Consider the following 26125-nt stretch of genomic DNA (forward strand, 5'->3'; position numbering starts at 1 on the left):
ACGGAGGATTCCAGAGCTGGCACCGGGTAGGAATCAGGAGAGTGGGACATTTATTTATAGACGGGACGTTTGCGAGCTTGGGAGCGCTTGAGGAAAAGTATGAGCTGCCCCGGCGAAATTTCTTTAGATATATGCAGGTGAGAGAATTTCCACTGCTCCCGACACAAGGGATCCAGGACAGGGTGCTTTCGGGGATGTGGGTCGGGGAGGGCAAAGTGTTAAGAGATATACCGGGAGATGAGAGAAGAGGGGGAGGAGCTGGTGGGCGAACTGAAGGGAAAATGGGAAGAAGAGCTCGGGGAGGAGATTGAGGAGGGTTTGTGGGCTGATGCCCTAAGCAGGGTAAATTCCTCTTCCTCGTGTGCCAGGCTTAGCCTGATCCAATTTAAGGTGCTGCATAGAGCACACATAACGGGAGCAAGGTTGAGCAGGTTCTTCGGAGTGGAGGACAAGTGTGGGAGGTGCGGGGGAAGCCCGGCAAACCACACACATATGTTTTGGTTGTGTCCGGCACTGGAGGGGTATTGGAGGGGAGTGACGGGAGTGATCTCGAAGGTGGTGAAGGTCCGGGTCAAGCCAGGCTGGGGGTTAGCTATATTTGGAGCAGCGGATGAGCCGGGAGTGCAGGAGGCGAAAGAGTCCGATGTTGTGGCCTTTGCGTCCCTAGTAGCCTAGCGTAGGATTTTACTCATGTGGAAGGAAGCGAAACCCCCCGGACTGGAGGCCGGGATAAACGATATGGCGGAGTTCATAAAACTAGAGCGGATGAAGTTTGCGCTGAGAGGATCGGCTCAAGGGTTCACCAGACGGTGGCAACCGTTCTTCGACTATCTAGCGGAACGTTAGGGGGAAGATAGATGGCCAGCAGCAGCAACCCGGGGGGGGGGGGGGGGGAGGGGGGGGGGGGGGGGAGTAAATTGTTTGTGTTTTTGGAGAGGGAGAGGGGGTGGGGAGTATTACTTTGTGTTATTTGGTTAGTGTACTATGTTAGTTAAACAATGTTATATAGCAGTTATCATGTTACCATTTTTTTTTTTGATTTGTAAGGGAAAAAATTGTGTTTGAAAACTTTAATAAAATATATTTAAAAAAAGAAAATCTGTCTAACTCAGCCTTGAACATAATTAGTGACCCAGCCTGCACTGCTCCCCAGGAGAGAGAATTCCTCAGACTGGAATGGCACTGCTGTTTCACAGCACCAAGGACCCAGGTTCGTTTCTGGCCTTGGGTGACTGTGCGGAGTCTGCAGGTTCTCCCAGTGTCTGCGTGGGTTTCCTCCGGGTCCTGCGGTTTCCTCACACAATCCAAAGATGTACAGGTTAGGTGGAAAGGCCCTCTATAACACTTCCCTATTTCCATACTCTATCCCTTTTCAATGAACCCACCCAACATTTGTTTTGCCTTCCTAACCACTTGCTTTGCCTGCTTGCCAACATTTTATGATTCATTTACAAGAAACGCAGACTCTTCATGTTGCAGCATTCCACAGGCTCTCTCCATTGGAATAAAATGTTACCTTTCTATTCTTCCCAGCAAAGTGGACTTAAATAGGGACAACTCGTCTCATTTCCAACTGACTCTCACAACTGGCACTGCAACCTAACTCCCAAACCTTCATCATCATGCGTCGCTCCTGCTGGTCATTTGCACGCTGTCCCCTCGCTCATCCTACGGAGGAGCCACCATCATTCTGTCACCACCCCCAGCTCCACCATCTCCTCGCTGTGACCCGCAGTATTGCAGTCTCCCCACTGAGATCCACAGGGAGCCAGCACCACCACACCACGATCTCCAATACGACAAACACCCCATCATCAGCACCTAGTCATGACCCTCAACACTGCCACTGCCACCTCCACCCTATCCCCCAGCACTGGTGCCTCCACACTGCCACCCCAACGCTGTGACCGCTGTTACCCGCAGTGCTGACAATTCCAACGCCGTGACCCCCAGCACTGACACATCCAACAGAGTGAGCCCCAGTGTTAACCCTAGTGCTGAAAGCCTGCACACAGTGACCCCCATACCATGACCCCACGCCATGACCCCCCCCCCCCCCCCAGCTCTGCCACCTCCACGCCGTGACCTCCATGCTATGATCCCCAGGAGCCACCTTTATTGTGCTGCAACTCCCAGGCGAGCTGACACATCCTACAGCGGCCTCTCTCATCTAGAGAACCTTCACTGTCCCACTATCAATGCAAGTGCATCTTTCCTTAAATATGGATACCAAAATTTCTCACAGTTCAGGTTTGGTTTTACCAAAACCCTTTACAGAATCACAGAATTGTTATCGCACAGAGAGAGGCCATTCAGCCCATTGTGTCTGTGCTGGCTCTTTGACGGTACACTTACCTCGAGCCATTCCCCCACCTTCTCCCGATTCTTCCCTTTTAGATCAAAATCACGGATGGTACGAAAATTGGTGGGGTGCTAAATAGTGAAGAGGATAGCCTTAGATTACAGGAGGGTGTAGACGGGCAAGTCAGATGGGCTGATCAGTGGCAAATGGAATTCAATCCATTTCTTGAAAATGAATCATAAAATGTGGTCAAGTAGGCAAAGCAAGTGGTTAGGAAGGCAAAGCAAATGTTGGGTGGGTCCATTGCAAAGGGATAGAGTATGGAAATAGGGACGTGTTCTTTGGATTGTGTGAGGAAACCCACGCAGACACGGAGAGAACGTGCAGACTCCGCACAGTCACCCAAGGCCAGAAACGAACCTGGGTCCCTGGTGCTGTGAAACAGCAGTGCCATTCCAGTCTGAGGAATTCTCTCTCCTGGGAGCAGTGCTGGCTGGGTCACTAATTATGTTCACGGCTGAGCTAGACAGATTTTTGATCGACAAGGGATTTGAGGATTACAGGTGGTGACGACTTTGGGCAGGACAAACAAGGCAAGGGCATACATGATGAACAGAAGGACCATGGGAAGCAATGCCAATGCAAACAAGACTATAGGCCAAGTGCTGGAAAATGGGATTAAAATAGTTAGGTGGTTATTTTTGACCGGCGCAGATGCGATAGGCCGAAGGGCCTTTTCTTGTAGACCTCCATGACTCTCTAACTCTATAATCTAATTCCGTCATGAATGTCTCGATTGAACCTACCTCTACCGCACTCTCAAACAGTACATTCCAGATTCTAACCCTCGCTGTGTGAACCTGCCTCCACACTCTCTCAGACAGAACATACACACATGGAAGTTAGGAGCAGTAGGAGGCCTTTTGGCCCTTCGAGCCTGCTCCGCCATTCATCACGATCATGGCTGAGCATCCAACTCAATTGCCCTTAGTGTTGGGTGGGGTTACTGGGTTATGGGGATAGGGTGGAGGTGTTGACCTTGGGTAGGGTGCTCTTTCCAAGAGCCGGTGCAGACTTGATGGGCCAAATGGCTTCCTTCTGCACTGTAAATTCTATGATATAGCTTAATCGTGCTTTCTCCCCATAGCCTTTGATCCCATTCTCCTCAAGTGCTATATCTAGCTGCCTCTTGAATATATTCAAAGTTTTAGCATCAACTACTTCCTGTGGTAATGAATTCCACAGGCTCACCACTCTTTGTGTGAAGAAACGTCTCTTGATATCTGTCTGAAATGGTTTACCCTTAATCCTCAAACTGTGACCCCTGGTTCTGGACTCACCCATCATTGGTAACATCTTCCCCGCATCGACCCTGTCTAGTCCCGTTAAAATTTTATAAGCCTCTATGAGATCCCCCCTCATTCTTCTGAACTCCAGCGGGAACAATCCTAACCTAGTCAATCTCTCCTCATATGACAGTCCCGCCATCCCTGGAATCAGTTTGGTAAACCTTCGCTGCACTCCCTCGAGAGTAAGAACATCCTTGCTTCTATACACGAAACCTCTCGCAATGAACATAGAACATAGAACATAGAAAATACAGCACAGAACAGGCCCTTCGGCCCACGATGATGTGCCGAACCTTTGTCCTAGATTAATCATAGATTATCATTGAATTTACAGTGCAGAAGGAGGCCATTCGGCCCCCTGAGTCTGCACCGGCTCCTGGAAAGAGCACCCCACCCAAACCCAACACCTCCACCCAACACCAAGGGCAATTTTGGACATTAAGGGCAATTTACCATTGGCCAATTCACCTAACCTGCACATCTTTGGACTGTGGGAGGAAACCGGAGCACCCGGAGGAAACCCACGCAGACACGGGGAGGACGTGCAGACTCCGCACAGCAGTGACCCAAGCCGGAATCGAACCTGGGACCCTGGAGCTGTGAAGCATTGTGCTATCCACAATGCTACCGTGCTGCCCTTAAGAACAAATAAATCTACACTATATCATTTAACCGTAATCCATGTACCTATCCAATAGCTGCTTGAACGTCCCTAATGTTTCCGACTCAACTACTTCCACAGGCAGTGCATTCCATGCCCCCACTACTCTCTGGGTAAAGAACCTACCTCTGATATCCCTCCTATATCTTCCACCTTTCACCTTAAATTTATGTCCCCTTGTAATGGTTTGTTCCACCCGGGGAAAAAGTCTCTGACTGTCTACTCTATCTATTCCCCTGATCATCTTATAAACCTCTATCAAGTCGCCCCTCATCCTTCTCCGTTCTAATGAGAAAAGGCCGAGCACCCTCAACCTTTCCTCGTAAGACCTACTCTCCATTCCAGGCAACATCCTGGTAAATCTTCTTTGTACCTTTTCCAAAGCTTCCACATCCTTCCTAAAATGAGGCGACCAGAACTGTACACAGTACTCCAAATGTGGCCTTACCAAAGTTTTGTACAGCTGCATCATCACCTCACGGCTCTTAAATTCAATCCCTCTGTTAATGAACGCGAGCACACCATAGGCCTTCTTCACAGCTCTATCCACTTGAGTGGCAACTTTCAAAGATGTATGAACATAGACCCCAAGATCTCTCTGCTCCTCCACATTGCCAAGAACTGTACCGTTAACCCTGTATTCCGCATTCATATTTGTCCTTCCAAAATGGACAACCTCACACTTTTCAGGGTTAAACTCCATCTGCCACTTCTCAGCCCAGCTCTGCATCCTATCTATGTCTCTTTGCAGCCGACAACAGCCCTCCTCACTATCCACAACTCCACCAATCTTCGTATCGTCTGCAAATTTACTGACCCACCCTTCAACTCCCTCATCCAAGTCATTAATGAAAATCACAAACAGCAGAGGACCCAGAACTGATCCCTGCGGTACGCCACTGGTAACTGGGATCCAGGCTGAATATTTACCATCCACCACCACTCTCTGACTTTTATCGGTTAGCCAGTTCGTTATCCAACTGGCCAAATTTCCCACTATCCCATGCCTCCTTACTTTCTGCATAAGCCTACCATGGGGAACCTTATCAAATGCCTTACTAAAATGAAGGCCAACATACCATTAACCTTCTTTACCGCCCACTGCACCTGTATGCTAACCTTCAGCAACTGGTGCACAAGAACACCCAGGTCCCGCTGTACACTCCCCTCTCCCAATTTACAACCATTCAGGTGGGAATCTGCCTTCCTGTTTTTGCTTCCAAAGTGAATATCCTCACACTTATCCAAATTATACTGCATCTGTCATTGATTTGCCCACTCGCCCAGATCATGCTGTAGGATCCCTGCATCCTCGTCACAATTCACCCTCCCACCTAACTTGGTATCATCTCAAACTTTGAGATGGTACATTTTGTTCCCTCATCCAAATCATTAATATATATTGTGAATAGCTGGGTCCCAGCACCGATCCCCGTGGTACCCCACTAGTTACTGCCTGCCAATTTGAAAAAGACCCATTAATCCCGACTCTTTGTTTCCTCTCTGCTAACCAGTTTTCTATCCACCTCAATACATTTCCCCCAATCCCATGTGCTTTAACTTTGCACAATAATCTCTTATGCAGGACTTTGTCAAACACCTTCTGAAAGTCCAAATATACCACATCGACTGGCTCCCCCTTGTCAACTGTACTGGTTACCTCTTCAAAGAATTCCAACAGATTTGTCAAGCATGATTTTCCCTTCATAAATCCATGCTGACTGATTGATCCTGCCACTGCTGTCTTTTAAAAAATATATATTTTATTAAAGTTTTCAAACACAATTTTTCCCCCTTACAAATCAACAAAAACGATAACATGATAACTGATAGATAATATGGTTTAAATAAAACAGTGAACTAACAACATAACACAAAATAGTGCCCCTTCACCCCCTCTAGAACAAAAACAATTTACCCACCCCCCCTCTGGGCTGCTGCTGCTGGCTATCTATTTTCCCCCTAACGTTCCGCTAGATAGTCGAGGAACAGTTGCCACCGCCTGGAGAACCCCTGAGCCGATCCTCTCAGCGCAAACTTCATCCGCTCCAGTTTTATGAACCCTGCCATGTCGTTTATCCAGGCCTTCCACATGAGTAATATCCTTCGCCGGGCTACTAGGGACGCAAAGGCCACAATATCGGCCTCTTTCGCCTTCTGCACTCCCGGCTCATCCGCTACCCCAAATATAGCTAACCCCCAACTTGGCTTGACCCGGACCTTCACCACCTTCGCGATCACACCCGTCACTCCCCTCCAATACCCCTCCAGTGCCAGACACAACCAAAACGTGTGTGGTTCGCCGGGCTTCCCCCGCACCTCCCGCACTTGTCCTCCACTCCGAAGAACCTGCTCAACCTTGCTCCCGTTATGTGTGCTCTATGTAGCACCTTAAATTGGACCAGGCCAAGCCTGGCACACGAGGAAGAGGAATTTACCCTACTTAGGGCATCAGCCCACAAACCCTCCTCAATCTCCTCCCCGAGCTCTTCTTCCCATTTTCCCTTCAGTTCGCCCACCAGCTCCTCCCCCTCTTCTCTCATCTCCCGGTATATTTCGGACACTTTGCCCTCCCCGACCCACACCCCCGAAAGCACTCTATCCTGGATCCCCTGTGTCGGGAGCAGCGGAGATTCCCTCACCTGTTGTCTCGTGAACGCCCTCACCTGCATATACCTAAAGATATTCCCCGGAGGCAGCTCATACTTTTCCTCTAGCGCTACCAAGCTCGCAAACGTCCCATCTATAAATAAGTCTCCCACTCTCCTAATTCCTGCCCGGTGCCAGCTCTGGAACCCTCCGTCCAACCTCCCTGGGGCAAACCTATGGTTGTTCCTGATCGCGGACCACACCGAGGCTCCCAGCACACCTCTCTGTCGCCTCCATTGCCCCCAGATACTTAATGTTGCCGCCACTGGGTTTGTGGTAAACCTTTTCTGGGAGAGCGGTAGTGGCGCCGTCACCAGCGCTTTTAAGCTCGTTCCTTTACAGGACGCCATCTCAAGCCTTTTCCACGCCGCCCCCTCTCCCTCTATCATCCACTTACGGATCATCGCCACATTGGCAGCCCAGTAATAGTCGCCCAAATTCGGCAACGCCAGCCCCCCTCTGTCCCGCCTACGTTGCAGGAACTCCCTCCTTACCCTCGGGGCCTTCCTTGCCCACATGAAGCTCTTGAAAAAGGCCTTAGTGATCAATATAGGGAGACATTGAAACACAAATAGGAACCTCGGGAGGACCATCATCTTAATCGCCTGCACTCTGCCCGCCAGTGACAGCGGCTGCATATCCCACGTTTTGAAATCCTCTTCCATTTGCTCCACCAGCTGAGTCAGATTGAGTCTGTGTAAGGTTCCCCAGCTCCTGGCTATTTGAATCCCCAGGTATCGGAAGTTTCTTTCCACTCTCCTTAGCGGCAGGCCATCTATCCCTCTACTCTGGTCCCCAGGGTGTATCACGAAAAGCTCACTCTTTCCCATGTAAAGCCTATATCCCGCGAAATCTCCAAACTCCCTCAATATCTGCATGACCTCTGTTATCCCCCCCCCACTGGATCCGCCACATACAGCAGTAGGTCATCTGCGTAGAGTGACAATCGGTGTTCCTCTCCCCCTCTAACCACCCCTCTCCATTTCCTGGAGTCTCTCAGCGCTATGGCCAGTGGTTCAATTGCCAGCGCGAACAGTAATGGGGACAGAGGGCATCCCGGTCTTGTTCCCCTATGTAGTCAAAAATACTCCGATCTTTGCCGATTTGTGACTACACTTGCCATTGGGGCCCCATAGAGGAGTTTAACCCAGTTGACAAACCCCTCCCCGAACCCGAACCTCCTCAGCACCTCCCATAGATACTCCCACTCGACCCTATCAAATGCCTTCTCTTCATCCATCGCCACCACTATCTCTGCCTCCCCCTCTGATGGGGGCATCATTATCACCCCCAATAGCCGTCGCACGTTGACATTCAATTGTCTCCCCTTTACGAACCCTGTCTGATCTTCGTGCACCACCCCCGGGACACAATCCTCGATCCTCATTGCCAGCACTTTTGCCAACAACTTGGCGTCCACATTCAGAAGCGAGATAGGCCTATAAGACCCGCATTGCAGCGGGTCTTTATCTCGCTTCAGGATTAGTGATATCGTCGCCTCCGACATTGTCGGGGGTAGAGTCCCCCCTTCTCTGGCCTCGTTAAAGGTTCTTACCAGCAGCGGGGCCAACAAGTCCACGTATTTCCTGTAAAACTCCACCGGGAACCCGTCAGGTCCCGGGGCCTTCCCTGCCTGCATGTTCCCCAGCCCTTTGGTCACCTCGCCCACCCCAATTGGCGCCCCCAGGCCTGCCACCTCCTGCTCCTCCACCCTCGGGAACCTTAGTTGGTCCAGAAACTGCTACATCCCCTCTTTTCCCTCCGGGCGTTGGGACCTATATAACCTCTCATAAAAGGTCTTAAACACCTCACTCACCTTCCCTGCTCTCCGCACCGTAGTTCCCGTTTCATCCCCAACTCCCCCTATTTCCCTCGCCGCTGTCCTCTTACGAAGCTGGTGGGCCAACAGATGACTCGCCTTTTCCCCATATTCATATCTCATCCCCTGTGCCTTCCTCCACTGTGACTCTGCCTTCCCTGTGGTCAGCAGGTCAAACTCCGTCTGGAGTCTTCGCCTCTCCCTATGTAGTCCTTCGTCCGGGGCCTCCGCATATCTTTTATCCACACTCAAGATCTCCCCCAGTAATCTTTCCCTCTCTTTGGCCTCTGTTTTCCCCTTGTGAGCACTGATGGATATCAACCATCCCCTGACCACCGCCTTCAGTGCTTCCCATACTACCCCCACTCGGACCTCCCCATCATCATTGGCCTCCAGGTACCTTTCGATACATCCCCGCACCCTTCCGCAGACTCCCTCATCCGCCAATAATCCCACATCCAGTCACCAGTGTGGGCGCTGTTCCCTCTCCTCTCCTAGTTCCAGATCCACCCAATGTGGAGCATGGTCTGAAACAGCTATGGCCGAGTACTCCGTTCCTTCCACCCTCGAAATCTGTGACCTTCCCAGAACGAAAAAATCTATCCGGGAGTATACCTTATGGACATGGGAGAAAAAGGAGAACTCTTTGGCCAGTGGCCTGGCAAATCTCCACGGTTCCTGGGGCCTGTACTGCGCTGTATCGTTCTATGTTCTATGTTCTATCCCGCCCCCATGGCGCAGCTCCCCCTACAGCCCCGTTCCCATTCCCCATCCCCCGCCTGTGTCTCTTTCCCCCCCCCCCCCCCCGCCCCCACCGGCGCCCACATTTCTCAGTGTCACCCCCTCCCCAATTTACACCTCTATACATCAGCATTGTCGTTTCCCCTCCAACATTAGTCCCTCAGTTCTGGTCCAGTTTCTCTTTTTGAATGAAGGTCCATGCTTCTTCCGACGTTTCAAAATAGTAATGTCTATCCTGGTGCGTGACCCATAATCGCGCCGGCTGCAACATCCCAAACTTTACTTTCTTCTTATGCAGTACCTCCTTGGCTCGATTGAATCTCGCCCTCCTTCTCACCACCTCCGCACTCCAATCCTGATACACTCGTATCACCGCATTCTCCCATCTGCTACTTCGTACCTTCTTGGCCCATCTCAGAACCACCTCTCGGTCATTGAAGCGGTGAAATCACACGAGCATCGCCCTAGGTGGTTCTCCAGCCTTTGGTCTCCTCGCAGGGACCCGGTGGGCCCCTTCCACTTCCAAGGGGCCCAAGGGGGCCTCAGCTCCCATTAGCGAACGTAGCATCGTGCTCGCATAAGCCCCGCCGTCAGCTCCTTCCACTCCCTCGGGGAGACTCAGGATCCGGAGGTTCTTTCTCCTTGATCTATTTTCCAGGGCTTCAATTCTTTCGATGCACTTCTTATGAAGCGCCTCGTGCGTCTGCATTTTGACCGCTAGGCCCAGGATCTCGTCCTCGTTGTCAGTTACCTTCTGCTCCACCACACGGAGCTCTATCTCCTGGGCCTTTTGTGTCTCTTTAAGCCCCTCGATTGCCTGTAGCATCGGGGCCAGCACCTCCTTTTTTAGCAGCTCCACACACCGTCTTAAAAATTCATCCTGGTCCAGTCCCCATGTCGCCTGGGCTCCCTCCGATGCCATCTTGTTCCTTTCTTTCCTCTGCCGCTGCCCTCGAGGATCCTCCGTGATCTGGCCGCCGCCGCCGATCTTTTTCTTTCACACTGGGGGGGGACGGGGGGAGGGGGGGGACGGGACTCCCTGTTGCTTCACCCCACACCGGGTTTCGTCGCAAAACATTTCCCATTGGGGCTCTTCAAAGAGCCCGAAGGTCCGTCAAAGCTGAAGCCGCCGAAACGTGCGGCTTAGCTGGTCATCGCCGCAACCGGAAGTCCCTGCCACTGCTTTCTAAATGTTCCGCTATAAAGTGCTTGATAATGGATTCAAGCATTTTCCCCATTACCGATGTTAGGCTTACTGGTCTATAATTCCCTGCTTTCTCTCTACCTCCCTTTTTGAATATCGGAGTGATGTGAGCTACCTGCCAATCTGCAGGGACAGTTCCAGAGTCCACAGAATCCCGGAAGATGACCACCAATGCATCCACTATTTCCAGAGCCACCTCCTTAAGCACTCTGGGATGCAGATTCTCAGGCCCTGGGGATTTATCCACCTTCAATCCCATCAGTTTTCCCAGCACCATTTCTCTACTCAGTTGATCTTCCTCAGTTCTTCCCTCTCACTAAACCTTTCATTCTCCAACATTACTGGGAACTGATTCGTGCCTCATTTGTGAAGACAGAACCAAAGTATGTATTCAATTGCTCAGCCATTTCTCTGTCCCTTTTTTTGCATTCTCCTGTTTCTGTCTGTAGTGGGCCTACATTTCTCCTTACCAATCTCTTTCTCTTCACATATCTATAGAAATTCTTAGTGTCAGTCTTTATGTTCCCTGCAAGCTTCCTTTCATACTGTACTTTCCCCTTCTTAATCAATCCCTTCGTCCTTCTTTGCTGAATTCTAAACTGCTCCCAATCCTCAGACCTATTATTTTTCTTGCCCAATCTGTATGCTTCTTCCTTGTATCGGATACTATTTCTAATTTCCTTTGTAAGCCATGGATTGGCCCTCTTAGCCCCTTTGCTTTTGTGCCAGACAGGAATGAACAGTTGCTGTAGTTCCTCCATGCGTTCCTTGAATGTTTGCCACCGTCATCCCTTTAAGTAACTCTCCCCAATCTATCAAGGCCAACATTCCAGATCCTAACCACTCACTGTGTGAATCTGCCTCTGCACACTCTCAGACAGAACATTCCAGATCCTAACCACTCGCTGCGTGAATCTGCCTCTGCACACTCTCAGACAGAACATTCCAGATCCTAACCACTCACTGTGTGAATCTGCCTCCACACACTGACAGAACATTCCAGATCCTAACCACTCACTGTGTGTAAAGTTTCTCCTCACGCCTCCATTGCTTCTTTTGCCAATTACCTTAAATCAATCCCTCTACCAACAGAATAGTTTCTCCTGATCGATTCGATCCAGATTGCTCATGATTTTGAACATCTCGGTCAAGTCTCCTCTCAACCGGTTCTACCCAAATGTAAAGTCCTGTCTCTCCAATCTATCCATGAAACTGAAATTTCTCATACCTGGAACCATCCTCATAGAATTTAGTGCAGGAGACCATTCGGCCCATCGAGTCTGCACCGGCACCCTTGGAAAGAGCACCCTACTTCAAATTCCTCGGAGTGCACATCACCAAAAATCTGTCCTGGTCCACCCACGTCGACGCTACCACCAAGAAAGCACAACAGCGCCTATACTTCCTCAGGAAACTTTGCATGTCCACACTGACCCTTACCAACTTTTACAGATGCACCATAGAAAGCATCCTAACTGGCTGCATCACAGCCCGGTATGACAACTGCTCGGCCCAAGACCGCAAGAAACTTCAGAGAGTTGTGAACACAGCCCAGTCCATCACACAAACTTGCCCTCCCATCCACTGACTCCGTCTACAGCTCTCGCTGTCTGGAGAAGGCGGGCAGCATAATCAAAGACCCCCCCCCCCCGGCTTACTCACTCTTCCAACTTCTTCCATCAGGCAGGATACACAAAAGTCTGAGAACACGCACTAACAGATTCAAAAACAGCTTCTTCCCCCGCTGTCACCAGACTTCTAAACGACCCTCTTATGGACTGACCTGATTAATACTACACTCCTGTGTGCTCCACCCGATGCCTGTGTCTATGTATTTGCATTGTGGACCTCGTGTTACCCTTTCATGTATTTTCTTTTTCTTTTCATATACTGAATGATCTGTTTGAGCTGTTCGCAGAAAAATACTTTTCACTGCACCTTGGTACACGTGACAATAAACAAACCCAATCCAATTCAACTTAAGCCCACACCTCCACCCCGTAACCCCACCTACTTTTTTTGGACACTAGAGGCAATTTAGCATGACCTAACCGGCACATCTTCGGACTGTGGGAGGAAACCTGCGCACCTGGAGGAAACCCTCGCAGACATGGGGAGGAAGTGCAAACTCCACACACCCACCCTAGACCAGAATTAAACCTGGGACCTTGAAGTTGTGAGGCAGCAGTGCTAACCACTTTGCCACCGTGCCACCTCAGTACGACCATAACATACCAGTAACATTCACGCACCACAGGCTTCTTCATGTCTTCTTGTATTTTGGTGCACTCTTCTCTATTAACAATATCCCTAAAATTAATATCTGTAAATTTAAACACCATGCCCAAGCCCAAATAACTTTTGTATCTGGTGAAGAACAGCACTACTCTCCAATTCCTGACAATGTCAGCAACTTCACTTAACCCCTGCCCATGGGTTTCTGCTTTGTAGCTATCTTTCAATCCATTCTATGAAGTTAACACCGCACAACATGAGCCACTTTTTTGTCACCAGTGGGGTACATTAAGCACAAGTCAGTCACTTTGTCTAATATTGCCCATCAGTACTTACTGGGTGTTCAAGTTTAAGTCGTTTTTCTTCAGATCTTTGCTTTTGTTTCAGGATGAGCTCATTAACTACAAAAGAACAGGAAATAATTACCCAGGTTGCAACCAAACAACGAAACAAACTTGTTGTAAGTTTATCTTAAATTAATGATAATGGGCTTTTCCTTTTCTCATGGCACCAACTGAAAAGTGCACCAAAGATATTCAGACTGAAGACATTGAAGCAAGAGGTGGGGTCTAATAATAATAAATAATAATCTTTAATGTATCGCAAATAGTCTTACATTAACACTGCAATGAAGTTACGGTGAATATCCCCTAGTCGCCACATTCTGGCGTATGTTCGGGTACACAGAGGGAAAATTCAAAACGTCCAATTCACCTAACAAGCATAGAGAAAACCTCTATCTACTGTCATGTGAGAGTACCTTTAAGAAATGGGTGTTTGAGAAGTGTACCTTTAAGAAATGGGTGTTTATCAGTGATGTCAGAGTGTGGGTAGAGCTGGGCTGTCTGTCGACATTTATCATAGAATCATAGAAGTTTACAGCATGGAAACAGGCCCTTCGGCCCAACCAGTCCATGCCGCCCAGTTTTTACCATTAAGCTAGTCCCAGTTGCCCGCACTTGGCCCATAACCCTCTATACCCATCTTACCCATGTAACTATCTAAATGCTTTTTAAAAGACACAATTGTACCCGCCTCTACTACTACCTCTGGCAGCCCATTCCAGACACTCACTACCCTCTGAGTGAAGAAATTGCCCCTCTGGGCCCTTCTGAAACTCTCCCCTCTCACCTTAAACTTATGCCCTCTAGTTTTAGACTCCCCTACCTTTGGGAAAAGATGTTGACTGTCTACCTTATCTATGCCGCTCATTATTTTATAGACCTCTATAAGATCACCCCTAAGCCTCCTACGCTCCAGGGAAAAAAGTCCCAGTCTATCCAGCCTCTCCTTATAACTCAAACCATCAAGTCCCGGCAACATCCTAGTAAATCTTTTCTGCACTCTTTCTAGTTTAATGAGATCCTTTCTATAATAGGGTGACCAGAACTGCACACAGTATTCCAAGTGTGGCCGTACCAATGTCTTGTACAACTTCAACAAGACGTCCCAACTCCTGTATTCAATGTTCTGACCAATGAAACCAAGCATACCGAATGCCTTCTTCACCACCCTGTCCACCTGCAACGCCACCTTCAAGGAGCTATGAACCTGTACTCCTAGATCTCTTTGTTCTATGACTCTCCCCAACGCCATACCATTAACTGAGTAGGTCCTGGCCTGATTCGATCTGCCAAAATGCATCACCTCACATTTATCTAAATTAAACTCCATCTGCCATTCGTCGGCCCACTGGCCTAATTGATCAAGATCCCGTTGCAATCCTAGATAACCTTCTTCACTATCCACTGTGCCACCAATCTTGGTGTCATCTGCAAACTTACTAACCATGCCTCCTAAATTCTCATCCAAATCATTAATATAAATCACAAATAACAGTGGACCCAGCACCGATCCCTGAGGCACACCACTGGTCACAGGCCTCCAGTTTGAAAAACAACCCTCTACAACCATCCTCTGTCTTCTGTCGTCCAGCCAATTTTGAATCCAATTGGCAACCTCACCCTGGATCCCGTGAGCTTTAACCTTCTGCAACAAACTACCATGCGGTACCTTGTCAAAGGCTTTGCTAAAGTCCATGTAGACAACGTCTACTGCACTGCCCTCATCTACCTTCTTGGTCACCCCCTCAAAAAACTCAATCAAATTTGTGAGACATGATTTTCCACGCACAAAGCCATGCTGACTGCCCCGAATCAGTCCTCGTCTCTCTAAATGCTTGTAGATCCCGTCTCTCAGAATACCTTCTAGCAACTTACCTACTACAGACGTTAGGCTCACCGGTCTGTAGTTCCCAGGCTTTTCCCTGCTGCCCTTCTTAAACAAGGGCACAACATTCGCCACTCTCCAATCTTCAGGCACCTCACCTGTGGCTGCCGATGATTCAAATATCTCTGTTAGGGGACCCGCAATTTCCTCCCTAGCCTCCCACAACATCCTGGGATACATTTCATCAGGTCCCGGGGATTTATCTACCTTGATGCGCTTTAAGACTTCCAGCACCTCCTCCTCTGTAATATGCACACTTCTCAAGACATCACTATTTATTTCCCTTAGTTTCCTAACATCCATGCCTTTCTCCACCGTGAATACCGATGAGAAATATTCATTCAGGATCTCACCCAACTCTTGTGGCTCTGCACATAGATGTCCTTGTTGATCCTTAAGAGGCCCTACTCTGTCCCTAGTTACTCTTTTCCCCTTTATGTATCTGTAGAATCTCTTTGGATTCTCCTTTGCATTATTTGTCAAAGCAATTTCATGTCCCCTTTTTGCCCTCCTGATTTCCCTCTTAACTCTATTTCGACAATCTCTATACTCTTGAGGAGCAAATCTATATGTACGTCATATGCCTCCTTCTTCTTTTTGACCAGAGTCTCAATATCTCGAGTCATCCAGGGTTCCCTACTTCTACCAGCCTTGCCCTTCACTCTAAAGGGAAGGTGCTTACCCTGCACCCTGGTTAACACATTTTTAAAAGCCTCCCATTTACCAGCCGTCCCTTTGCCTGCCAACAGTCTCCCCCAATCTACCTCTGCAAGTTCCTGTCTGATACCATCAAAATTGGCCTTGCCCCAATTAAGAATGTTAACTCTTGGGCCAGACCTATCATTCTCCATAGCTATCTTAAAACTAATGGAGTTATGGTCACTTGTCCCAAAGTGATCCCTCACTAGCACTTCTGTCACTTGCCCTTCCTTATTTCCCAAGACGAGGTCAAGTTTTGCCCCCTCTCTAGTCGGTCCATCCACATACTGAATGAGAAATTCCTCCTGAATACACTCAACAAATTTCCCTCCATCCAAGCCCCTAATGCTATGGCTGTCCCAGTCAATGTTGGGAAAGTTAAAGTCCTCTACTATTACCACCCTATTTTTCTTGCAGCTATCTGTAATCTCCTTACATATTTGCTCCTCAATTTCCCGCTGACTATTTGGGGGCCTGTAGTACAGTCCTATCAAGGTGATCTCTCCCTTCTTATTTTTCAGTTCCACCCATATAGACTCAGTGGGCGAACCCTCGGATATATCCCCTCTAAGTACTGCCGTGATGTTCTCCCTAATCAAAAACGCCACTCCCCCTCCTCTCTTACCTCCTGTTCAAGCCTTTCTATAGCATCTGTACCCTGGAACATTGAGCTGCCAGTCCTGCCCCTCCCTTAGCCATGTTTCAGTCATAGCTATAATATCCCAGTCCCATGTGCCCATCCATGCCCTGAGTTCATCCGCTTTGCCCGTCAGGCCCCTTGCATTGAAATAAATGCAGTTTAATGTAGACTTTCCTTGCTCTCTGCCCTGCTTTCTCTGGTCATGCTTTACACACTCTCCCTTCCTGCCTTTTGTTTCCGTCCCCACTGACTTCCTACATCGGTTCCCATCCCCCTGCCACATTAGTTTAAACCCTCCCCAATTTGACTTTCGTTTTAGGCTGTTTGCTGCAGGGAGTGTTTTAGTTTTGTTTTCAGTGTTGGAGCTGAAGCCAGACAGAACAGGTGTACTGTTGATCTCTCTGCCATCAAAAGACTATCTCTTGATCATTTGGTGAATTCCGGATTATAAATGTTCCGAGTAGTGAATGTAAACCTGTTGAAAGGTGTTTCTTTTGTCTTCTGGATGTTATTTCGGAAGTTATTAAGCATTACTTAGTGTTGTATTCTTTGGGGGTTTTATTTGAATTAATGGTTGCCAAGATGTTCACTGTATATTTTTAAAAGGTTGATGGGTTGAATGGTCTCCTTCGGCCCTGGAGTGATTCTATGGAATATTACTGAAAGACAGACATAATAAAAGCCCTGATAGTAAAAGACAAGAGGAGATTGCTAAAAAAAAATGCAGTTTGTTGAAGCTTTTTGTCTTGCACTCATCAGGACAATCACAAGACTATCAACGTCATGGGACACAGCGAAACAGCTGAGGAGGTACTTTAAGTTGGAGGGAATATCGATGTTGACACCACTGTGCAGGAATCATACGTTTAACCTGGTGGAGATGAATGGGATGCATGAGAAGTGAAAGAGGTGGGACTGGAGTGGGTGAGGGACCTGTATCTGGAAGGGCAGTATGTGGGTCTGGATTACTTGCGGGAAAGGTTTGAGTTGCCCGGCGGGGGGGTGAATTCAGATATATGCAGGTTCCATAGAATCACTCCAGGGCCGAAGGAGACCATTCAACCGATCAAGTCTACACCAACCCTCTGAATGGGCACTCAACCTAGGCCCACTCCACTGCCCGATCCCCATAACTCTACCTAACCTGCAAATTTCTGGACACTAGGGGACATATGCAGGTGCAGAACTTTGCAAGAAAGGGCTGGAGGGTGTTGCCAAGGCATACCCTGTTGGAGCAGCTGCTACTCGTGTGGGAGCGAGGGGCGCTAGTGGTGAGGATTAAGAGCAAGCAGGAGAGGTTGGGGTGGGGGAATTGACTGGGGTCTTGGTGAGAGGCAGTGCATGGGATGAACTCAACCTCTTCTTGCGCAACAATGAGCTTGGTTCAGTTTAAGGTAGTGCATAGGGTACATATGACTCAGGCGAGGATCAGTGGATTCTTTGAAGGGGTGGCCAACGAGTTGCAAGAAATGTGAGCGAGGGCCGGCGAATCATCTGCACATGTACTGGGATTGTGAGAAGCTGACGAGGTACTGGGAAGCGGTTTTTGCAGCATTGTCGAAAATTGTGGGAGTTTAGGCCGGACGCGATGGCGGCGATCTTTGGAGTTTCGGAAATGCCAGAACTGGTGGAAGGGAAGGGGGCCATTGTTGTGGCCTTCGCCTCTCTAATTGCCCAGCGTAGGATCTTGCTGAATCAGAGGTCGGATACGCCGCCGGGGGTGGTGGCCTGGCTGGGCGTCCTGGCTGACTTTCTCTGGTTGGAAAAGATCAAATTTGAGTTCAGGGGATCGGAGGGCTTAGAGACACTGTGGGGGTTGTTTTTGACAATGTTTGAGGAACTATTCGTTGCAGGGGATGGGGAGGAGGTGGGGGAGGGGAGAGGGTAAGGTGTTAAAAAAGGGGGAAAATTGGACTTCCGGTTGCGGCGATGGGGAGCTAAGCCGCACGATTCGGCAGCTCCCGCGATTACGGACTTTCGGGCTCTCCAGAAGAGCCCCAACGGGAATTTTTTGAAGACGTCCCGTGTGGGAAGGTGAGAGCAAGGTCCCCCTTCACTGTTTATGGAACGGACAAGAAGTGAAACGGCTAAAAAAGCGGCGTTGGAGCAGCGAGGGAAGAAAAACAAGATGGCGGCGGCCAGAGATAAAGTGGAAGGTGGGCCGGAGCTGCAAGAGTTTATCAAGCGCTGTTTTGAGGAGCTGCGGAAAGAGATGCTGGCGCCTATGCTGTTGGCGATTGAAGGATTAGGGATGACCCAGAAGGCCCACGAGGTAAAGATCCAGGAGGTGCAGAAAAAAGTCAATGAGAACGAGGATGAGATCTTGGGCCTGGCGGTGAAGTTGGAGAGGCACGAGACGCTGCACAAAAGGTGGGCGGAAAGATTCGAAGACCTGGAGAACAGGTCGAGGAGAAAGAATCTTCGGATCCTGGGTCTCGCTGAAGGAGTGGAGGGGTCCGATGCCGGGGCATATGCGAGCACGATGCTCGAGTCGCTGTTGGGTGCGGAGGCCCCTCCGAGGCCTCTGGAGCTGGATGGGGCACATCGGGTGCTGGCGAGGAGGCCCAAGGCTAACGAGCCGCCAAGTGCGATTGTGGTGAGGTTTCACCGATTCACGGACAGAGAGAGGGTCTTGAAATGGGCCAAGAAAGAGCGGAGCAGCAGCTGGGAGAATGCGGAGATCCAAATCTACCCGGACTGGAGCACGGAGGTGGCAAAGAAGAGAGCGGGTTTCAACCGGGCCAAGGCGGTGCTGCATCGGAAGGGAGTGAGATTCGGAATGCTGCAGCCAGCGCGATTGTGGGTCACATTCAAGGATCGAGATCACTATTTTGAAACGCCTGAGGAGGCTTGGACCTTTATCCAAACTGAAAAGTTGGGCTCAAACTGAGGGTTTGGGAGGGTGTGGTTGGGGGGGGGGGGGGGGGGGGTGTGGTGATGATGATGATGGTGGGAATGTTCGATGTTTGTTGTACACAGGGTTTTAATCACGCGCAGGAAATGTTCCACGGGTTGGGTGATGGATGGGGATGGGGAAAGGGATCGGGTGAGAAGACTGTGGGAGAAGGTGGGCGCCGGTGCTGGAGGGAGGGGAGGCTTGGGGATGGGGGAAATGAGCTGCGCCAGAGGGGGCGGGGCAGGCTTAGGAAAGCGCGGGCTTTTTTGCACGCTAGGGAAGGACGGGGGAATGGAGGAGCGCACACTGATTGTTGGGAAGGGGAGATTTCCACACGGGGGGGGGGGGGGGGGGGTCAATGGGACGGCGGGGGAAGCCGGGGTCAGCTGACTTACGGGAGTGTTATGGGGGAGCAAAAGAGCTAGACATGGGTCTAGCGGGGGGGGGGGGTTGCTGCTGCACTGGCCGAGGGGGAATTGGACACAGAAGAGGTGGTCGGGGGTCCCCCGTCTGGGGGACTGGAGGGTGAGGGCGGCGCGGGCACAGGACTGGCCTAGAAAAGGTGATGGCTGGTCGGCAGGGTGGGGGGGAAAGAGGCCCCCCAATCCGGCTGATAAAGTGGAATGCGAGGGGCCTGAATGGGCCAGTAAAGGGGGCCCGAGTGTTCGCGCACTTTAAAGGGACTGAAGGCAGACGTGGTCATGCTCCAGGAGACATATTTGAAGGTGGCAGACCAGGTCAGGTTAAGAAAGGGATGGGTAGGACAGGTATTTCACTCGGGTCTGGATGCGAAGAACAGAGGGGTGGCAATATTGGTGGGGAAGCGGGTGTCATTTGAGGCCCAAGAATATTGTAGTGGACAATGGAGGTCGATACGTGATGGTGAGCGGTAAGTTGCAGGGGACGTGGGTGGTATTGGTAAATGTATACGCCCCGAACTGGGATGATGCTGGATTCATGAAGCGTATGTTGGGGCGCATTCCAGACCTGGAGGTAGGAAGCTTGATAATGGGTGGGGATTTAAACACGGTGTTGGACCCAGCACTGGATCGCTCCAGATCTAGGACCGGAAAGAGGCCGGCTGCGGCCAAGGTGCTTCGGGGGTTTATGGACCAGATGGGGGGAGTGGATCCGTGGAGGTTTGCCAGGCCGCAGGCCAGGGAATTTTCTTTCTTCTCCCACGTGCACAAAGCCTACTCCCGGATAGATTTTTTTGTTCTTGGCAGGGCATTGATCCCGAAAGTGGAGGGAACGGAGTATTCGGCCATAGCCATTTCAGATCACGCCCCGCATTGGGTGGAACTGGATTTGGGAGAGGAGAGGGACCAACGCCCGTTGTGGCGGTTGGATGTGGGACTGCTGGCAGATGAGGCAGTGTGCGGGAGGACGAGGGGGTGCATTGAAAGGTACTTGGAGGCCAACGACAACGGAGAGGTGCAGGTGGGGGTAGTATGGGAGGCGTTGAAGGCGGTGGTCAGGGGAGAGTTAATCTCCATCAGGGCTCATAGGGAGAAGATAGAGGGCAGGGAAAGGGAGAGGTTAGTGGGGGAGATTTTAAGAGTGGACAGGAGATACGCAGAGGCCCCTGAAGAGGGACTACTTAGGGAAAGGCGAAATCTCCAGATGGAGTTCGACCTGTTAACCACAGGGAAGGCAGAGGCACAGTGGAGGAAAGCGCAGGGGGCGACGTATGAGCATGGGGAGAAGGCGAACCGGATGCTGGCACACCAGCTCCGTAAGAGGATGGCAGCGAGGGAGATAGGTGGAGTCAAGGATCGAAGGGGAGCTACGGTGCGGAGTGCAATGAAAGTGAATGACGCATTCTATGAGGAGCTGTACAGATCTCAGCCCCCAGTGGGGGAAGAGGGGATGCGATGATTCTTGGACCAACTGAGGTTCCCGAGGGTGGAGGAGCAGGATGTGGCTGGTTTAGGGGCACCAACTGGGTTGGAGGAGCTGATCAAAGGTCTGGGGAGTATGCAGGCAGGGAAGGCCCCGGGACCGGATGGGTTCCCGGTTGAGTTCTATAGGAAATACGTAGACCTGTTAGCCCCGTTGCTAGTGAGGACTTTTAATGAGGCAAGGGAGGGAGGGACCCTGCCCCCGACAATGTCGGAGGCGACGATCTCTTTGATCCTGAAGCGGGACAAGGACCCACTGCAATTTTGGTCGTACAGGCCGATCTGGCTCCTCAACGTGGATGCTAAGTTGCTGGCAAAAGTGCTGGCTACGAGGATCGATGACGGTGTCCCAGGTGTGATTCACGAGGACCAGACGGGATTTGTAAAGGGCAGGCAGCTAAACACCAATGTGCGGCGGATCCTAAACGTGATAATGATGCCATCGGTGGAGGGAGAGGCGGAGATAGTGGCGGCTATCGACGCGGAGAAGGCCTTTGACCGAGTAGAGTGGGAGTACCTCTGGGAAGTGCTGCGGAAGTTTGGGTTCGGGGGAGGGTTTATTAGCTGGGTTAAGTTCCTATACAGAGCCCCGGTGGCGAGTGTGGTTACGAATCGGCGGAGGTCGGAGTATTTTCGGCTGTATCGTGGGACGAGGCAGGGGTGCCCCCTGTCCCCCCCTGTTGTTTGCATTAACAATTGAACCCTTGGCCATGTCATTAAGGGAGTCTAGGAAATGGAGGGGGGTGGTCGGGGGGGGGGGGGGGGGGGGGGGAGCATAGAGTGTCGCTTTATGCAGACGACCTGTTGTTGTATGTGGTGGATCCAGTGGAGGGGATGGTGGAGGTCATGCAGATTCTAAGGGAGTTTGGGGATTTTTCGGGCTATAAGCTTAATGTAGGGAAGAGTGTCCAATTCACCAAACCTGCAAGTCTTTCGGGATTTGTGGGAGGAAACCGGAGCATCCGGAGGAAACCCACGCAGACACGGGGTGAACGTGTAGACTCCACACAGACAGTGACCCAAGCTGGGAATTGAACAGGGACCCTGGCGCTTTGAGGCAACAGTGCTAATCACTGTGCTACCGTGCTGCCCTGTACCCTGCAGTGGGGTACTGTAGGGTTCAGTGCTGGGACTGATACTATTCACAATATGTATTAATGATTTAGGTGAGGGAACTAAATATAATATCTCCAAATTAGCAGATGACGCAAAGCTGGGTGAGAGGATGAGCTGTGAAAAGGATTCAGAGATTCTTCAATGCGATTTGGACAAGTTGAGTGAGTGGGCAAATGAATGGCAGGTGCAGTATTTGCATGAATCTGAGGTTATCCATTTGGTAGCAAAAACGGGAAAGCAGATTATCTGAATGGCCATGAATTAGAGAGGGGAATGTGCAACGAGATTTGGATGTCCTCGCACACCAGTTGCTGAAGCTAAGCATGCAGGTGCAGCAGGCAGCAAAGAAGGCAAATGGTATGTTCGCCTTCATAGCAAGTGGATTAGAGTACAGAGGAGAAATTTCTTCAACCAGAGAGTAGTAAGCCTGTTACCACCGAAAGTAGTTGAGGCCAAAACATTATGTTTTCAAAAAGCAATTAGATGTAGCACTTGGGGCGAAGGGGATCGAAGGATTGAGGGAGGTGAGGCAGAGAGGTCAGGAGCAGGCTTGAGTTGGATGATCAACCACAATAAAAATGAATGGCAGTGCAGGCTCGAAGGGCCGAATGACCTCCTGCTGCTCCTATTTTCTATGTTACCACCACAAAGCTACCACCAAGAAAGCACAACTTCCTCAGGAAACTAAGGAAATTCGGCATGTCCACATTAACCCGTACCAACTTTTACAGATGCACCATAGAAAGCATCCTATCGGGCTGCATCACAGCCTGGTATGGCAACTGCTCGGCCCAGGACCGCAAGAAACTTCAGAGAGTCGTCAACACTGCCCAGTCCATCACACGAACATGCCTCCCATCCATTGACTATATCGACATCTCCCACTGCCTGGGGAAAGCGGGCAGCATAATCAAAGATCCCTCCCATCGGGCAGGAGATACAGAAGTCTGAGAACACGCACGAACAGACTCAAAAACAGCTTCTTCCCCACTGTCACCAGACTCCTAAATGACCCTCTTATGGACTGACCTCATTAACACGACACCCCTGTATGCTTCATCCGATGCCAGTGCCTATGTAGTTACATTGTATATGTTGTGTTGCCCTATTATATATTTTCCTTTATTCCCTTTTCTTCCCATGTATTTAATGATCTGTTGAGCTGCTCGCAGAAAAATACTCGGTACACGTGACAATAAACAAATCCAATCCAATCCAATCCAATGTTCCTAATCCTCAGCGTGCTAAAAATGACGCTGACAGCCAATTTATGGTTGCCAATCGGGCTCATGTTTGACACATTTTCAAAATTTACAAAATTCTAAAAGGTCTAAACGGGTAGATTCAGAAAGAAGTGTTAGTCGTTGTGACTCAGGGAGAAGAGATAAATACAGATAATTTCTGAATTGACATTTCCCAAATTAAATTGGACAATGAGGAAGCATTCAAAAATTGGGATAAAATATTGAGTAACCTTCCGGAGGAAAATCAAAAAGACCTGACAGGTTTATTATAGTCATGGAGCAGTATGTGAGAATAACCTGGGGCATACGAAAGCAATTACACATGATATAGGAAATGCTGTTCGATTAAACAATACCCATAGAAGCTCAATCCACGAAAGACAGGTACAAAAGGAGATCGGCAACATGCTCAGAGGTGACATAGGGGACAACAGAAAGCTACTAAAAAAGCCATAAAGAAGAGTAAGGTAGACTATGAAAGTAAACTGGCTCAGGACATAAAAGCAGATAGTAAAAGCTTTTACAAATATATAAGACCATGTACATAGATCCCTGAAAGTTGCCACCCAGGTTGATAGGGTTGTGAAGAAGGCCTATGGAGTGTTGGCCTTTATTGGTAGAGGGATTGAGTTCCGGAGTCGAGAGGTCATGTTGCAGCTGTACAGAACTCTGGTCCGGCCGCATTTGGAGTATTGCGTACAGTTCTGGTCACCGCATTATAGGAAGGACGTGGAGGCTTTGGAGCGGGTGCAGAGGAGATTTACCAGGATGTTGCCTGGTATGGAGGGAAAATCTTATGAGGAAAGGCTGACGGACTTGAGGTTGTTTTCGTTGGAGAGAAGAAGGTTAAGAGGAGACTTAATAGAGGCATACAAAATGATCAGGGGGTTGGATAGGGTGGACAGTGAGAGCCTTCTCCCGCGGATGGATATGGCTGGCACGAGGGGACATAACTTTAAACTGAGGGGTAATAGATATAGGACAGAGGTCAGAGGTAGGTTCTTTACGCAAAGAGTAGTGAGGCCGTGGAATGCCCTACCTGCTACAGTAGTGAACTCGCCAACATTGAGGGCATTTAAAAGTTTATTGGATAAACATATGGATGATAATGGCATAGTGTAGGTTAGATGGCTTTTGTTTCGGTGCAACATCGTGGGCCGAAGGGCCTGTACTGCGCTGTATTGTTCTATGTTCTATGTTCTATGTTCTAAGACAAAAAAAGAGTGGCTAAGGTAAATATTGGTCCTTTGGAAGATGAGAAGGGAGATTTAATAATAGGAGACGGGAAAATGGCTGAGGAGCTGAACAGGTTTTTTGGGTCAGTCTTCACAGTGGAGGACAATAATAACATGCCAGTGGCTGATGGAAATAAGGATATGATAGGTGAGGACCTTGAGTTGAATGTAATTACTAAGGAGGCAGTATTGGGCAAGCTAATGGGGCTAAAGGTAGACAAGTCTCCTGGCCCTGATGGGATGCATCCCAGAATGTTAAAAGAGATGGCTAGGGAAATTGTAAACGCACTAGTGATAATTTATCAAAATTCACGAGACTCTGGGGTGGTCCCAGAGGATTGGAAAGTAGCAAATGTGACACCACTGTTTAAAAAAGGAGGTCGGCTGAAAGCGGGTAATTATAGGCTGGTAAGCTTAACTTCGGTTGTAGGGAAAATGCTGGAATCTATCATTCAGGAGGAAATAGCGGGGCACCTGGAGGGAAATTGTCCCATTGGGCAGACGCAGCATGGGTTTACAAAGGGTAGGTTGTGTCTGACTAATTTGGTAGAATTTTTTGAGGACGTTACCAGTGCAGTAGATAACGGGGAGCGAATGGATGTGGTATATCTGGATTTCCAGAAAGCTTTTGACAAGGTGCCACACAAAAGGTTGCTGCATAAACGAAAGATGCATGGCATTGAGGGTAAAGTGGTAGCATGGGTAGGGGATTGGTTAACTAACAGAAAGCAGAGAGTGGGGATAAATGGGTGTTTCTCTGGTTGGCAACCTGTAACTAGTGGGGTCCCTCAAGGATCAGTGTTGGGCCCGCAGTTGTTCACAATTTACATCGACGATTTGGAGTTGGGGACCAAGTGCAATGTGTCAAAGTTTGCAGACGACACTAAGATGAGTGGTAAAGCAAAAAGGGCAGAGGATACCGGAAGTCTGCAGAAGGATTTGATAGGTTAGGTGAATGGGCTAGGGTCTGGCAGATGGAATTCAATGTTGCCAAGTGTGAGGCTATCCATTTTGGGAGGAATAACAGCAGAATGGATTATTATTTAAACGGTAAGATGTTAAAACATGCTGCTGTGCAGAGGGACCTGGGTGTGCTGGTGCACGAGTCGCAAAAAGTTGGTGTGCAGGTGCAACAGGTGGTTAAGAAGGCTAATCGAGTTTTGTCTTTCATTGCTAGAGGGATGGAGTTCAAGACTAGTGAGGTT

At 49.6% G+C, this 26125-nt stretch overlaps 1 protein-coding gene across 2 annotated transcripts in view; it reads right to left on the minus strand.

Moving 5' to 3' along the window:
* cop1 (COP1 E3 ubiquitin ligase) overlaps positions 1-26125 on the minus strand; it is a 380546-nt gene that overhangs the window by 194036 nt on the left and 160385 nt on the right. For both annotated transcript variants that reach the window (XM_072511804.1, XM_072511803.1), the window contains exon 4: positions 13297-13361. In XM_072511804.1, the coding sequence (XP_072367905.1) occupies positions 13297-13361 (65 nt within the window). The remainder of the gene's footprint in view (positions 1-13296; positions 13362-26125) is intronic.

The sequence above is a fragment of the Scyliorhinus torazame genome, chromosome 7, assembly GCF_047496885.1.
Source record: "Scyliorhinus torazame isolate Kashiwa2021f chromosome 7, sScyTor2.1, whole genome shotgun sequence".
NCBI lineage: Eukaryota > Metazoa > Chordata > Chondrichthyes > Carcharhiniformes > Scyliorhinidae > Scyliorhinus > Scyliorhinus torazame.